The 14,529-nt window shown below is 37.3% G+C and overlaps 1 protein-coding gene across 4 annotated transcripts in view; it reads left to right on the forward strand.

Annotated features, from left to right (window-relative positions):
- Positions 1 to 14,529, forward strand: part of MYO6 (myosin VI) — a 145,737-nt gene that overhangs the window by 101,062 nt on the left and 30,146 nt on the right. For all 4 annotated transcript variants that reach the window (XM_036247981.1, XM_036247983.1, XM_036247982.1 and 1 more), the window contains 6 exons: positions 394 to 551; positions 2,350 to 2,441; positions 4,218 to 4,290; positions 6,910 to 7,037; positions 11,008 to 11,103; positions 11,405 to 11,578. In XM_036247981.1, the coding sequence (XP_036103874.1) occupies positions 394 to 551; positions 2,350 to 2,441; positions 4,218 to 4,290; positions 6,910 to 7,037; positions 11,008 to 11,103; positions 11,405 to 11,578 (721 nt within the window). The remainder of the gene's footprint in view (positions 1 to 393; positions 552 to 2,349; positions 2,442 to 4,217; positions 4,291 to 6,909; positions 7,038 to 11,007; positions 11,104 to 11,404; positions 11,579 to 14,529) is intronic.

Consider the following 14,529-nt stretch of genomic DNA (forward strand, 5'->3'; position numbering starts at 1 on the left):
AATGTTAAACACGTTACTGAACTTTTAAAGTTATCCCAAATGAAACACATTTTTTTTTTGCATTTACGAGAGGTCAAAAGGAAGATTATTCCTCTGAATAATTTTTATATATTCTGCATGTGCAGTGAAGTGTAAATTGAGATGAAAAAGAATTTTGAGCCTGAAATTCCTTTACTTAATAATAGATTTTTAAAAAAATCAGGTTGTAGATAATTCCGTTAGTTCTTCTCTGTACTTAACCCCATTTGTCTGTGTGTATCTAAAAAGGACCTTTTGTAACTATTTTGTTCTTCACAGTGAACACATTCAGATACACTTTGATCTTGGGTATCTGGCATTATTTTTATAATATATCACTATGAAGGATTTTCACTGACAAGTCTTCTTTTATAGGGTACCCCTGAAGGTGGAGCAGGCAAACAATGCTCGAGATGCCTTGGCAAAGACTGTCTATAGCCATCTTTTTGATCACGTGGTAAACAGAGTAAATCAATGTTTTCCTTTTGAAACATCATCTTATTTTATTGGAGTTCTAGATATTGCTGGTTTTGGTAAGTATAGCTTTGTTTGTGTGTTTGTAGTTAGTTTGATTTTTTTCTTTCATTCAGTTTTTTTTCCCTCATTTAAAATTAAAAAAATAACTGCCCCTCATATTACCTTTCACTTGATGTGTTTTCAGTTATACGTGCTTACCTACATTTCATTTCATAATATGACTTAAATAGGAAGCTGATGCTTAAAAAAAAAAAAAGGAAAGACTCATGGGTTTTGGTCACACTAATGCTAAAATTAAAACATGTTGATTGAAACCACTCTACAGGAAGTCCTCATTCAATGTTGTCAATAGGTTCTTGGAAGCTGTGACTTTAAGTGAGAAGATGTATAATGAACTCATTTTTACCACAGGCTAATTGATATGAACAAGAGTTAAGTTACTAGGCCTATTTTTGGTCACAAAAACATCACCAAACTTCCAAATAAAGACCCCAACATTTCTAATGTTAAACATTGCAATAAATGTGAGCTATACATACATTTACGAAAGATGAATAAAAACATGTAAGAGGATTTTTTTTTCTAAACCACTTTGTCCAATTCAGGGACTCGAGGGGCCAGAGCCTATCCTGGCAGCTCAGGGCGCAAGGTGGAAACCTCCCCCCACAAGACATTCTTCCATCACTGGGCAAACTCAAACACCCTGGCTGGGAATTAATTTTTTTCATCAGTGTTACAACAAAATAATGTTGTTGAGGGTACTGCTGTAGTTAAGAGATAGATATCTCAGTACTCTTACATGAATGCAGCTGAGTAAAGGTCAAGTGCTGAGTGCTACAGATAAACAGAATTAAGTCATTAAAACCATTGACCACAGTGTAGAGCTGGGTAAAGGTTGATCTAACTCATAGACCAAACTCATTACTATGTGTAAAAATTTATCATTAGTGTTAATTGTCAACAGATAGCTACTTCCAGTTAGTTTCCACTAAGTGAATAATAGATCAAGATGAATATTTGAGAACAACTGCAGAGCTGTGCAACCAAAAATGGAATGACTCACCAACATCTGAAGGCTACTTTGTCCTGAATGACTGTGTTGTAAAAATTTCAAAGTAAATCTGACTGTTTTTATATTGGGCTTTATCAGTGTGGATGTTCCTTCTGGTTGTGCATGAGTAGTACTTTCCTCCTTTGTGGTGTGTGTACCTTTGCCAAGGGGAGGTCTGAATGTTTACATTTTGAGAGGGGCAGAGTTTTGTTTTAATGTGATACTTATTTTAAAATGAATAATAAATCGTTACCTTTTGTTCTCACTGACTTAAGATTTTACATTTAGACATGTGTTTCCTAGTCTGTTAACACGTACACAGAATCATAACATTTTAGAGCTGCAGGGTTCTTAGAGATAATGTAATACAACCCCTTAATTTTAGAAATGAGTTAGTTAATTTTACAGATTACACAGAAAAATATGAAATATAAAAGATGCATTTTGTAATTTTCTTTAATTAATTTAGATTACTTTAACACCTGTGCTTAAATTATGTTCAAGTGATGTTACATTTAATGACATTTAGCTCAGCTGACAAATACCTTTTTGTCAAGAAAGGTACTTTTAATACTTAATTTTAATGCCTAATAATATTTAAGCCTTGGAATGAGTATTTGGAGAGTACAGAGCAATTATTTATATATATATATATATATATATATATAATATATATATAATATATATATATATAAATATATATATAGTAAACTGAAATTAAGCATTGATACAATACAGTTTTATCCCAAGATAAATTGAAGTTGATCTGATGATGACTCTTGATTTTGGTTTTATGTTTTCAGAGTACTTTGAACATAACAGTTTTGAACAATTTTGCATCAACTATTGCAATGAAAAACTTCAACAATTTTTCAACGAAAGGATTCTGAAGGAGGTAATTACCATTACAATTTAAATTTAAGAACTACATTAAGCTGTTTTAGGTTTTAGGGAACAGAGGCATGTTGAAGTTACCCTGGTTGATGGCTGTAATGTAAGGTGGCCCAGGGAATCAGAGCCGCCTAGCATAGGTCCCAGTGTCTTAGCTGATGCTCAGGCATGTCAGACGTGTTACTGGTACAGGTGAAGCTTAAGGACCCAGTAAAAACTCTAGTAGGCACCTCTTCAGAAGTGAACATGTATTGCTTCTTACTAGTGACTTTTACTGGACTTGAAATTCTACTTGTTCTTTTTTCTGTTCCTGTTGTGTTTACTCCCCCACTGCCAGTCAGCTTTCTACTTTTTCCCTGACAGTGGCATCTCCCACCCTTCCTCTGTCATCTGCTCCTGCCATTTCTGCTACCTGCTTGCTCTCTCTGTGTGTGGCAGGAAAGCCACCAAATCAGGAGGTTCAGTGAGCCATTGGCCTGGAGTGCCTCTGGGCAGTGCTGTCCTTGCCAGTCGCCTGTGAACAGTGGCTTCAGCCGGACACCATCTCCAATCCCATAAGGAACTTCCTTGTAGTAACTAACTATGGATGTGGCTGACACTCACAGTCCGAGTCTAGGAAAGTTACCTTATAATTGTGTAGAGTACAGAGAGAGTGAAGGTAGCTTTGGGTCAGTTGATTTGTGATAAGGCTCACCATTTTCCCCTTTGTATTTGAATTCTCCATTATTTTCCTACCAATTCCTTTGACTTCCCTTCCTTTGAACTGTTTGAGGTATGTTCTACTGAATAGAAGTAGTAGAGTAAAAGACAACTCAGAAGTAATCTGGTCCAGCCCCTCATTTTACAGATGAAGAAATGAATTCCCAGAACAGTCCATTGATTTCTGTAGATTGAACCCCCTTTCCTGGCTGCTGGCCCACAACAGTGTATTTTCTTTATATTTGCACTGCTGTTTTCTAAGTTCTGTTCTCTGCTATATCTGGACTGGAAATGTGAAATGTTTTTGTTTCTATTCCCATTCCACTCATCTTTTCCCACATTTTTATTATGTTTTTGTCTTTATGGCTTTCCCAGCACATTCCAGCATTTATATCTTTACTTGCATACTATAGTTAAAGCAGCTGTGCCATAAATAAATAGGTCAAACAAGTACTTCTCAGTTAAGATAGTTTCTCTGAAAATGTCTTAAGTTCTTCCATTACTATATGAAGTCTGACCAGTATGCTCTCACTTAATAGATCCAAATTCTTCCTTTCCTCCCTTCTTCTTTTACTGTTACGTGTAGCTGCTTTCATGCTGCAGTGGCTAACTGAGTGGTTGTGACAGAGACAGTGTGGTCACAGCTGAATATATACGCTCTCTGGCTCTTTGCAGAAAAAAAATGTGCTGTGCCCTGGTTTATTCTCCTGAAAGATTTGACTTTAAAATTGCTGAAATATTTCAGAGCCCTGGTCTTCCTGGGCTGTGAGTGCTCATCCACAGATTTGTGCATAGCTGCTTCCATTTCTCAAGAAAAGAGTGCTTATCTGCAGGAGGGAATGTTTGCGCATAGTAAATCAGATGTTTCGTTGGCCATTTAATTTTTGACTTCACATTGCTTTAGGGACAAGGATTTTGCTTCCCCGATGTTTTGTATACTCCCCAGCCCCCCAAACTAGTCTATATGAACTTTTGTATTCTGACCAATCAAATAAACGTTATGATCAGAAATGGCACAAAACAAATCCATTGTGTGTCACGTGGTATTTCCATATCTATGGTCATGATTATTTCATTTTAGGAACAAGAGCTCTATCAAAAAGAAGGTTTAGGTGTTAATGAAGTGCATTATGTGGACAATCAGGATTGTATAGGTATGTATTTTTTTCACTCCACTTTTGGGAAACCTGGGAAGATACAGTGAATGCTTTTACTAGTAATTTTTCTGTGCTCTGTGATTGATATTATTGGCTGTGAGAACTTATCGAAACTGGTATTTCAGAGAGGTTTTACTTCTTTAATATTGCTAGGAAGTTATTTTCTCTACTACGGCATCAAATTCAGATACGTTGAAAGTTTTCCTAAAAATTATTTTATTTACTGTGATGAATATTTTATATTCTTTTTTTAAGTTTTTCAGTTACAGTTGACATTCAATATTATGTACGTTTCTAGAGTTATGGTTTCTTTCCCAAATAGCTAACAGGTGTGTAGTTGCTTAAGCAGCAAAGGGATCTGTGATCTGTCCCGGGGAAGTTCGTGTTGAGCCGGGCTCCAGGTGAGGTCTGACAGGGTTTGGCTCCGCTGTTCGGCCGCTCTCACTTCCGTTTTCTGTGCGTTGGTAGCACCCCCTGGCTGGTTGCAAGTGGGCCTCACGACTTCTGTGTGTCACAGATACTACTGTGCATGGGAGTAGGCTCTCTGTTCTTGTCTGTATTCATTTCTTTGTCTACCCTGCAAGTGCTCAGACTTCCTTTTCTCTCCCACAACATCTCTAAAATGAACTGTTGATTGTCACTTTTATTTAGAGTTTATAACTTTGTTTAGATTAACCTGTAAACCCCCCTAGATCACCCTGGGTGCTATAAGGTTTGTGTAAGCATATCCTTTAATTTGCTAAATGTAATAGAAGGGCTGAGACGTGATTGGTTAAACTTCCTTCCGTACCTGTGCCATCCCTGAGGGTGATGATCGCCAGCAGTGCTTTTTCAGGGGTAAGCCCAGGCTGATTTGCAGATCCAGGGTTCTGATCTGGCTCAGGCTGCCTGAGGCTGGCTGAAGTGGCCTGGAGGACTGTGTACTGACCTGTGCATGAACTATTCTCATTATAATACGAAATATCCTCCCAGAGGTGGAGATTTTCTGCCATTTTGAACATGGATGTATGTGTAGGCATGTTTTCTAACTGTGCAAACACAGGAATGACCCCCCCCATACATGCGACCCTGAAGCTCACCTTGATGTGTATGCACGATTTCTCCAGATCAGGCCAAATCCTATCCCTTGTTCAGGATGTGCCACTTTGGGATGCGAGCCCCCACCCCCAGGTGTGTTCTTGCCTGCTGGAGTGCAATAACATACATTCCTTCTCATAAAATCTGATCGGAGATGTTTTTTGGCTGACAACCGCTGGGTAATTGGACCTGGTTCGGTCCAGTAACAGTTTTTAAAACTCATTTTGACAACTGAGTCAGTAACTTGTGTGCTAGATTTGGACAAGATAGTATTTTTTATTTTTATCCTCACCCGAGGACATTTTTTCATTTTTTGTTCAGATAGAGTGGGAGGGAGAGAGAGGAAGAGAGAGAGAGAAATATCGATGTGAAAGGGACACATCGAGTGGTTGCCACTCTCACAACCCAACCAGGGCCGGGGACAAACTGCAACCGAGGTACATGCCCTTAGCAGGAACCGAACCCGGGTCTCTCTGAACCGCAGGCCGATGTTCTAATCGCTGAGCCAAACCGGCCAGGGCGACAAGATAGTATTATTAGAATAATTCTTTTTTTTTTTTCCATTTCTTATACAGACAGAGTGGGAGGGAGAGAGAGGAAGAGAGAGAGAGGGAAACATCGATGTGAAAGGGACACATCGAGTGGCTGCCTCCCGCACGACCAACCAGGGCCAGGGACAAACTGCAACCGAGGTACATGCCCTTAGCGGGAACCCAACCCGGGTCTCTCCGTACCGCAGGCGGACGCTCTAACCACTGAGCCAAACCGGCCAGGGCTAGAATAATTCTTTATAGTAGTATAATTTTCCAAAGTACTGTTACATCCTATCAACATTCCTTTTGTGTACCCTATCCTTTCTCAGATCTCTGTGCCTTTGGCTGGAACTCCTCTCCTTCAGTTACCTCCACAGCCTCGACATCAGAGTGCTCTGTCTAGCTTAGTTCAGCATGCCCGACCCTCTTCACTACCACTTACTGCCCTACAAGCGTAATTTTCTGACCAGTGCAGCTAGAACCTCGGTTTCTCTTCATTTGTCCTATAGCTTTTAGAGTCTGTTCATTTAACAGTTCTATTCTGCATTCAAGCAGTTTACATTTTACAGTTATTGTGGACAAGCAGGGAATTCAAACAACATGAATTGCTGGAAACTGGCTAAATATCTATCAGCAGTTTTACAAAGCTATGCATGCAGAAGCTTCTGTAGTTTTTACATCATTGTGAATGTAGATGTCATCTGGAAAAGGAGGAATTTCTGGATCCTTAGCCTCTTGTCCTCACTTATAAATGGAGTGGTTATTACATTCGTCACTTTCTTCAAGGGGTTGTTTTTTAAAAACTATATTAACTATATGATGCTACTTTCTAATAAATTAACAGATTTGAAATAACATTTACCTGCTCTGTATAGTTTTTGAGAGAATACTTAACAGAATCCTTTTACGTTGTTCCTGACCAGTCCTTGCAATTTGTGATTAGTAAATTATTCACATCTTTAAAGTGTTGCTTTTAACCTTATCATATTTTACTATTTTGAAATAGATTTAATTGAAGCAAAATTAGTGGGAATATTGGATATTTTGGATGAAGAAAATCGCCTTCCCCAGCCCAGTGATCAACACTTTACATCCGCAGTTCACCAGAAGCACAAGGATCACTTCCGACTCACCGTGAGTTTGCCGTTCCGGAATGTAGACTCTGCTGGGGAGAGACGCCTGTAGAAAGATGTACTAGAGATCCAATAATTTGAACCATAAGTTATGTAGGGCTTAGAGTAACTGTAATTTATCCAGCACAGCATCTTCTGTAGATGGACATTTAATATATTAATTAATTAAGATATATATATATTTGAAGACAATGATCTACCTAAGGCCCTTTTAGCTGGATGTAAAATGCATTTCACCTATCTAAAACATACCAAATGATGTACCTGCTGTTTTTATGTTCTCCCTTTTGAGCTAAGTGGCCATCAGCTGCTTTGTTCTGTATCATGACCTGCTCACGTCCCAGGTGTTAGCATCCAGAGACACAGCAACCACTTGTCTGCACGTTTGTAAGACCAGCAGTGAAGTGTGTGGCTTCGAGTCTGACTGGTGGAAGCAACCCATGTTAGTGACTAGCCAATTCATTCTGATGCTCTTTCCTAGGGCGTTGTGAATGGAAAATATACTCAGAGACAGACATAAAAGCTGAAGCAATAGAGTTAGTTAAAAGGAAAAACAGACACAGAGAGCAGTAGAAATGAATGAGAAGTACCCTTCTAAAAGGGTGGGAACACCTGGTTTCCTGAACCGCTATTGGGTCCTAGAGCTGTGCACGAATCACTGAGGCAAAGAACAGGAGGCCATTTTCCTCAAGTGTGGACTGTGTGGCTGTTGGTGTTTCCTGTTCACCTAATTATGTGTTCATCTTGACACGCAACTATCATCACCTGAGATATTGTAAGCACAACTCCTTGTGCCCAGAAAGAGCTGACTAGCACTATGGTTGTACGGTAGTCTCCCCCTTATCCACGGTTTCAGCTACTCATGGTCAATCTTGATCTGAAAATACTAAATGGAAAATTCCAGGAATAAACGATGCACACATTTTAAATTGCATGCTGTTCTGAGTAGCATGATAAAATCTGGCACTGTCCTGTTCCATCCTGCCTGGGACAGTAACCATCCCTCTGTTCACCGTATCCACTTAGTAGCCGTGTCCATTATCAGTTGTCATGGTGTAGCAGTGCTTGTGTTCGAACAACCCTTATTTTACTTACTGATGGCACCAGAGCACAAGAGCAGTGATGCTGGCAATTCAGATATGCCACAGAGAAGCCATCAAGGTGCTTTCTTTAAGGTGAGAGTTCTTAATAAAGAAAAAGAATACGTCATAGGCTGAGGTTCCTAAGATCCACAAATTGTGAAGAAGGAAGAAGAAAGTTGTGTTAGTTTTGCTGTTGTGCCTCAGAGTGCAGAAGTTACAGCCACAGTGTATTATAAGTGCTTAGTTAAGATGGAAAAGGCATTAAATTTGTGGGTGGAGGACATGACTGAAAACATGTTCAGATTGATGGTGTTGTGTTGCAATAGGAAACATTGAGCCTACGCAGAGACTTCAGGAAGGGATCCCCTGAAATGAGTGACCAGGTTTACATAACTTTTATTACAGTATATTATTGTAATTGTCCTATTTTATTACTAGTTATTGTTGTTAATCTCATACTGTACCTGATTTGTAAATTAAAACTATCATAGCTATGTGTGTATATAGGGGAAAACATTGTATATATAGGGTTCAGTAGTATTCGTGGTTTCAGGCATCCGCTGGAGGTCTTGGGACATGTCCCATGCAGATAAGGGGGGACTACTATAATTTTATTCATGAAGATAGGTGCTCCCTCATCTTACAGTGAACAACAACAAAAAAAAATAAAGAAAAACTGCTTAGAGTTGCAAATGCCTCCCATATTGTTTATTGTTTTAAAATTGTAGTGTCATATAATAATCATTGCTTCAATGGTTCATGAGCTTAAGTGAATGATGACAAATCTTCTCACATGATTAATTAAAGTAGAATGTGTTAGGTAAATAGGTTGAATGCATTTACTTGAAAAGCTGATGTAATTGCCATAACCTGCTCTAGAGACAGGGTCCTACAACCACCTGGGTTCCATGGACTTGGACCACTTCCATATCCTTAAATATTTCTGGTGATGTGGAGCCTATTTCTCTTGCTTCAGTAGAGGTAGAAATAAAACAGTATGTATCCTCATCAAAACTTTTGCCAAGATTGAAGATATATCTACAATCTTATTATTCATTGCTTATTGGTCTTTGTTATGACCAGCCTGTGGATCTGTGGTCATCTTTACCAAAGGTACTGATTGCTGGTCAACAAAATTGTGACCAGAGTCTCAGACATATAACTCCAAGGACAGCAAACTAAAGCCTCTGGGATGGGCTTTGGCCACATTTCTCAAAACAGAGCAAGATGGTAAATTCTAATTGGTACAGACCATTATTTTTGTTATATTTCTTTGGGAATAAAAGTAATAATAACCATGTATTGAACACTTAGCATGTGCCAGGCAATCTTCTAAGGATTTTACTTGAATTATTTTATTTAATCCTCATAATAATCTTCTGAGGGTAGATTCTGTCTTCATCACCTGCTAGAGATGAGGCATGCACAGAGAGGCTGTTGACCAGTCGTGCTCAGCATAGTGAGGAAAGTGGTGAGAATTAGGCCAGGCATTTTGACTCCAGGGCCCTCACTCTCTGTCATGCTCTTTATTACCTCACACAGAGGAGAGGCTTTGTGGTCTGCTAGTTCCCTCACCCTGAAGACACCTGGTGAGGTTCCAGAGTCTTAGCTTTTTCATTTTTATTTATTTATTTTTTATTATTTTTTTAATTTAATTTTTTTCCTTTATTGATTTTAGAGAGAGAGGAAGTGAGAGGGAGAGAGAAACATTGATGAGAGAGAACATTGATTGGCCGCCTCCTGCATCTGCACTGGGGATCGGGCTCACAACCTGGGCATGTGTCCTGATCAGGAATCGAACCAGCGACCTCTTGGTGCATGGGTCGATGCTCAACCACTGAGCCACACTGGCCGGACAGCTTTTTCATTTTTAAATGAGATTGTCTTTCTTAACCTTAGGTTATTTTGAGAGTCAGTTGTGATCTTTTAAAAAAATCTTTTTTGTTGATAGTATTAAAGATGTCCCCTTCTTTTTCCCCTCATTGCTCCCCTCCACCAGGTTCCCACCTCACCCCAGCCATTTAGCACCCTACTGTCTGTGTTCATGGGCAGTGCATATATGCATAGAAATTCTTTGGTTAATCTCTTCCTGCCCCCACCTCCTCCTTCCCTCTGAGATTCGCCAGTCTGTTTCATGTTTCCACGCCTCTGGTTCTATTTTATTCATCAGTTTATTTTGTTCGTTGGATTCCACATATAAATGAGATCATGTGATATTTGTCTTTCTTTGACTGGCTTATTTTGCTTATCATAATCATTTCCAGGTCCCTCCATGCTGTGATCTTTTATCTTTTATGTGAACCATTTTGGAAAGTTTTAAATACGATACAAATATGGGATATTATAATTAGATAGTACAATCCTGAAATGGTTTAGTTTTCTTCAAATAGATTCAGGCTAACTGTGTAAACATGTTAGGATGTTTGGTTTAAAACGGTTGGAAAGTGAGTCCCAGTGCTTTCCGGTGTTTCTCTAGAGCAGTGTTTCTCGACCTTGGCTGCATGTAGGAATCACCTGATGTCAATGTCATGGGTGGGCTTTGGCAGGATTAGAAGTTCTCCAGGTGATTCTAAGTCAGCAGCCAAGGTCAAGAAACACTCCTTTTGACAGGCAGGTAACTTTATAAAATGCCCATTATGTTTTGCATGTGCTTTTAAATAGTGTGATTTATTATTTTTTTGGTCTTCTTTAGAGATTATATAAACAATTATTTGCTAGATTTCACTTATACTTTAAGATTTACTAGATACTTAAAAAGCAATATAACTGCATTCAATGTGAAAATTTCTTTTGTAACTTTAAGTATTTCACATCCTACATGTTCTCTAAAGAGCATTATGTAATATATTTTTGGTAGTTTAATAACTGATCTATGTATTGTTTTTTTAGATTCCCAGAAAATCTAAGCTGGCAGTTCATAGGAACATCAGAGATGACGAAGGCTTCATCATCAGGCATTTTGCAGGGGCCGTGTGCTATGAAACAGTGAGTATAACTTGTCCCAGGAGAGAACCATTTGATGTTGAAGCTGTGCCATGTAATATGATAACCTGCACCACATCTGGCTATTTGAATTGAAATTAAATTAAAAAATAGAATTTAAAATGTATTTCCTCAGTATTTTGGCTCCACTTCAGGCGCTCAGTGTGCACATTGGCTGGTGGTGACTGTGTTGTGCAATGCGCATGTGGGACGTTCCTGTCATCCCAGGAGGTTCTGAACGGTGCTGCGTTAAGGGACATTTCTCAAGATGGATCGAATCATTCATGTTTGCTTTGTTTTTCAGACCCAGTTTGTGGAAAAAAATAATGATGCTTTACATATGTCTCTTGAATCCTTAATATGTGAATCCAGAGATAAGTTTATACGGGAATTATTTGAATCATCCACAAATAACAACAAAGACACTAAACAAAAAGCAGGAAAACTTAGCTTCATCAGTGTGGGAAACAAGTTTAAGGTATCTGTGTTAAGTATATCACTTGAAAAAAATTTTTTTACTGCATTTAAAATAAAATATATTGTTTTATACTCTACAGTGGATAATGTAGGCATGGTGGGAACTCCCATAAGTGAAGTTCAAGAGCAGACCCTGCACTGATGATACTTGTATGCAAAAAACAAAAACAAAAAAACCCCCAAAACAAAACCACATAAAAGAAATGTAGTAATTGAACCTACTGAAATTCTTGTAACTTTATGAATGTCTTCTTTCTTGGTGCTTAACATATCTGATTGCTTCTCCTAATGTTCTTGCTTCTGCTTACTGTCTGGTTGACCTTCCAACTTTCTCCTTCCCATGTGTTTTCTGTTCCTTCCTCATTCAGCAGTTTTGTTTTAGTTGGAGTAACCCAGCTCGGGATGGCTAGAGAGGACTAGTTGAGTTGAGAGAGGAAAAGCAGGCACAGCCAGGGGCTTCAGGTAAATGAACACCTTCACGGTCTGTTATTTATAGAGTGGCTGCCATGTTAAAAAGAGGCTGTCTCCAGTTAACGATTCAGTTTGCAATTCACTTTCAGTGTGTTTTCCCTCACAATGCATTGTGGGTGTGCATATTACACTAAAATCTGACTAAAGCTTTTAAAACTATGAAAGATGAGTGCTCTGTGTGGCAAACCCTTCGACTTGCTTAACATTGAAGAACATTTCATTTGTTTTATTAGTTTTGGATCAGGAATTTATCCTTTGAGGTCTGACAAAGAATTATCACATGATGTGTCTTAGAACACTACTAATCTAATTGGTTCTAATTGTTGAGTATTTAGCATAGAAAAAGATAATTTAAAAATTTAATGACTAAAAGGTTACAACATATAGAACAAAGGAATAGAATTAATTTCACTCTTATTGTTGTTATATTTGCAAGAAAACTCTACATATGCTTTTCACATGTGCATCTTAAATATTAAAAATTGATGTAATTAGGAATAATAATTAAGTATCAGAATACTGATAGTAACCATGTAAGCCTCTTGAAATCCCTCGTTGATTGAAATGGGCTCTAAATGACTAACTTGATAAAGTCATGTTTACAAAGCTAGATTTTTTTAAAAAGCTGAAACAAGTGTAGGAAAAAGCTTATATTTTCAGGTAACTGAGTAAAAAGTTTTTAATTTTCTTATAAGTTGTATTCATTTATTATGAGTTTCTAATTCTCTTGAGGAATTTTTTTCTCTCTAATTTGGATATTCTTAAATTTCTGAATAGATATATAGCAACATTAATTTAATGAAATGGATATTATTCATTAAGCATTTTCCTACTGTAATAGTAGAAATACAGTAGTATTGCTGGTAAGAACATACTAAAATACACCTGAAATTTTATACAGTATAAGTAAAAACAAAAACATTCTTGAAATTGTTTAGATTAAAGTACTCTTTTGTGTTGAGACTTGAAATGCCTTAAAATCGCGTATATGCAATAAGGTGTATTTTGCACATTAAACTGCTAGAAGCTATGACCGAGTGACATCATTAATAATAAAATTTAAGATATTTTACAAGATACTTTGAAATGAAATATTAATAGTAGTTTTTAATTTTAAATAGAATAGAATAGCTCACTCAATTAAATTCAAGGTATGTGAGGCAATAAAAAACAAAACAGAACAGCATTTACAATAATCAGTTATCTAACATCGCTGAGAACCAGAGGTTCTCCACTGAAAAGTGTCATTTTCAAGTTATTGAAACGTAACCATTTTACTATTAGTGTTTTAGTAAAAGTGATCCTTTTTGATGGAAATCTTATTCTATCATATACATGAACATTTGTATGCTTTAAAATAAAAATAAAATACAAATGAAGCATGAGTTATGTAAAGCTGTTTACCCTTATCCCGTATGGTGCTTGACTGCTGTTCTTTGATATTTGATATTTTCCCCACTTTCTCAGATGCTATTAGTTATTATTTGGGGCTTCTACTCTCCTGATTGACTCTGTTTCCATTTTTTTCTTTTCTTTTGGAGAATACTGTGCTTGGTCTGTGGATTAAGAAGCATGGACTTTGGGACAGTTGTTTCTTTCCAAATTAGTGGCTCTTATACTTGCTTTTCAGTTGTGTGATGTCCAGATTGAATCTTAAGCCTGTGATGTCTGAAGTATAGTGTAGTGTTACTGGAATCTTGGCTTTACCATAACTACCTTCAAGGTCTTAAGCAAGTAATTTATCTCTCTGGGCCTCAACGTTTACACCTGTAAAATGAGGCTAATGCTATATTCTTAATTAGAATTGTTGTTCTGATTTAACACAATAATGCCCATGAAGAGCTTTGAGTGATGCTTGATGCACAGAAAGCATTCAGTAAAGTATACCTATTATTATTAGTAGTAGTATTAAATATAGGTATAACTGATCCCATATGTTAATTTAAGAAATATATCTTAATTTATCTTTCATGAATAGTATAAACATCTTAGTATAAAATTAATATAATAATTTTATATAGTTAATTTACTTTTCAGAGAAATAAAGCAAATATATAAATTAAATTAATACTGAATGAGAGTTAATTATAATACTTAATATTATTAAAAATAGGAAAGCGTAGTAACTTGTAGTATTCATTCATTGTCAGTTTGTTTTGGAGAAAACTGTCCAAGCTTTTAAAAATAATTGAGATATGAAATATTTTAAAATAGTAAAGAGGATTTCTACAGCTAGGCAGAATAGTTTAATTTATGATCAGTGTTACGTGAAACAATCTAGCCTGGCTGCTGTGGCTCCGTGGCACATGCCCAGGTTGTGGGCCTGATCCCCAGTGTGGGGCGTGCCGGAGGCGGCCAGTCGATGTTCTCGCTCATCAGTGTTTCCATCTCTCTCTCCCTCTATCTCTCTAACATCAATAAAATAAAATAAAATAAAATAAACAACAACAACCTAGATATGTACCATTAGTGCATATTTTA

Source organism: Molossus molossus, unplaced genomic scaffold, assembly GCF_014108415.1.
Source record: "Molossus molossus isolate mMolMol1 unplaced genomic scaffold, mMolMol1.p scaffold_m16_p_8, whole genome shotgun sequence".
Classification (NCBI taxonomy): Eukaryota; Metazoa; Chordata; class Mammalia; order Chiroptera; family Molossidae; genus Molossus; species Molossus molossus.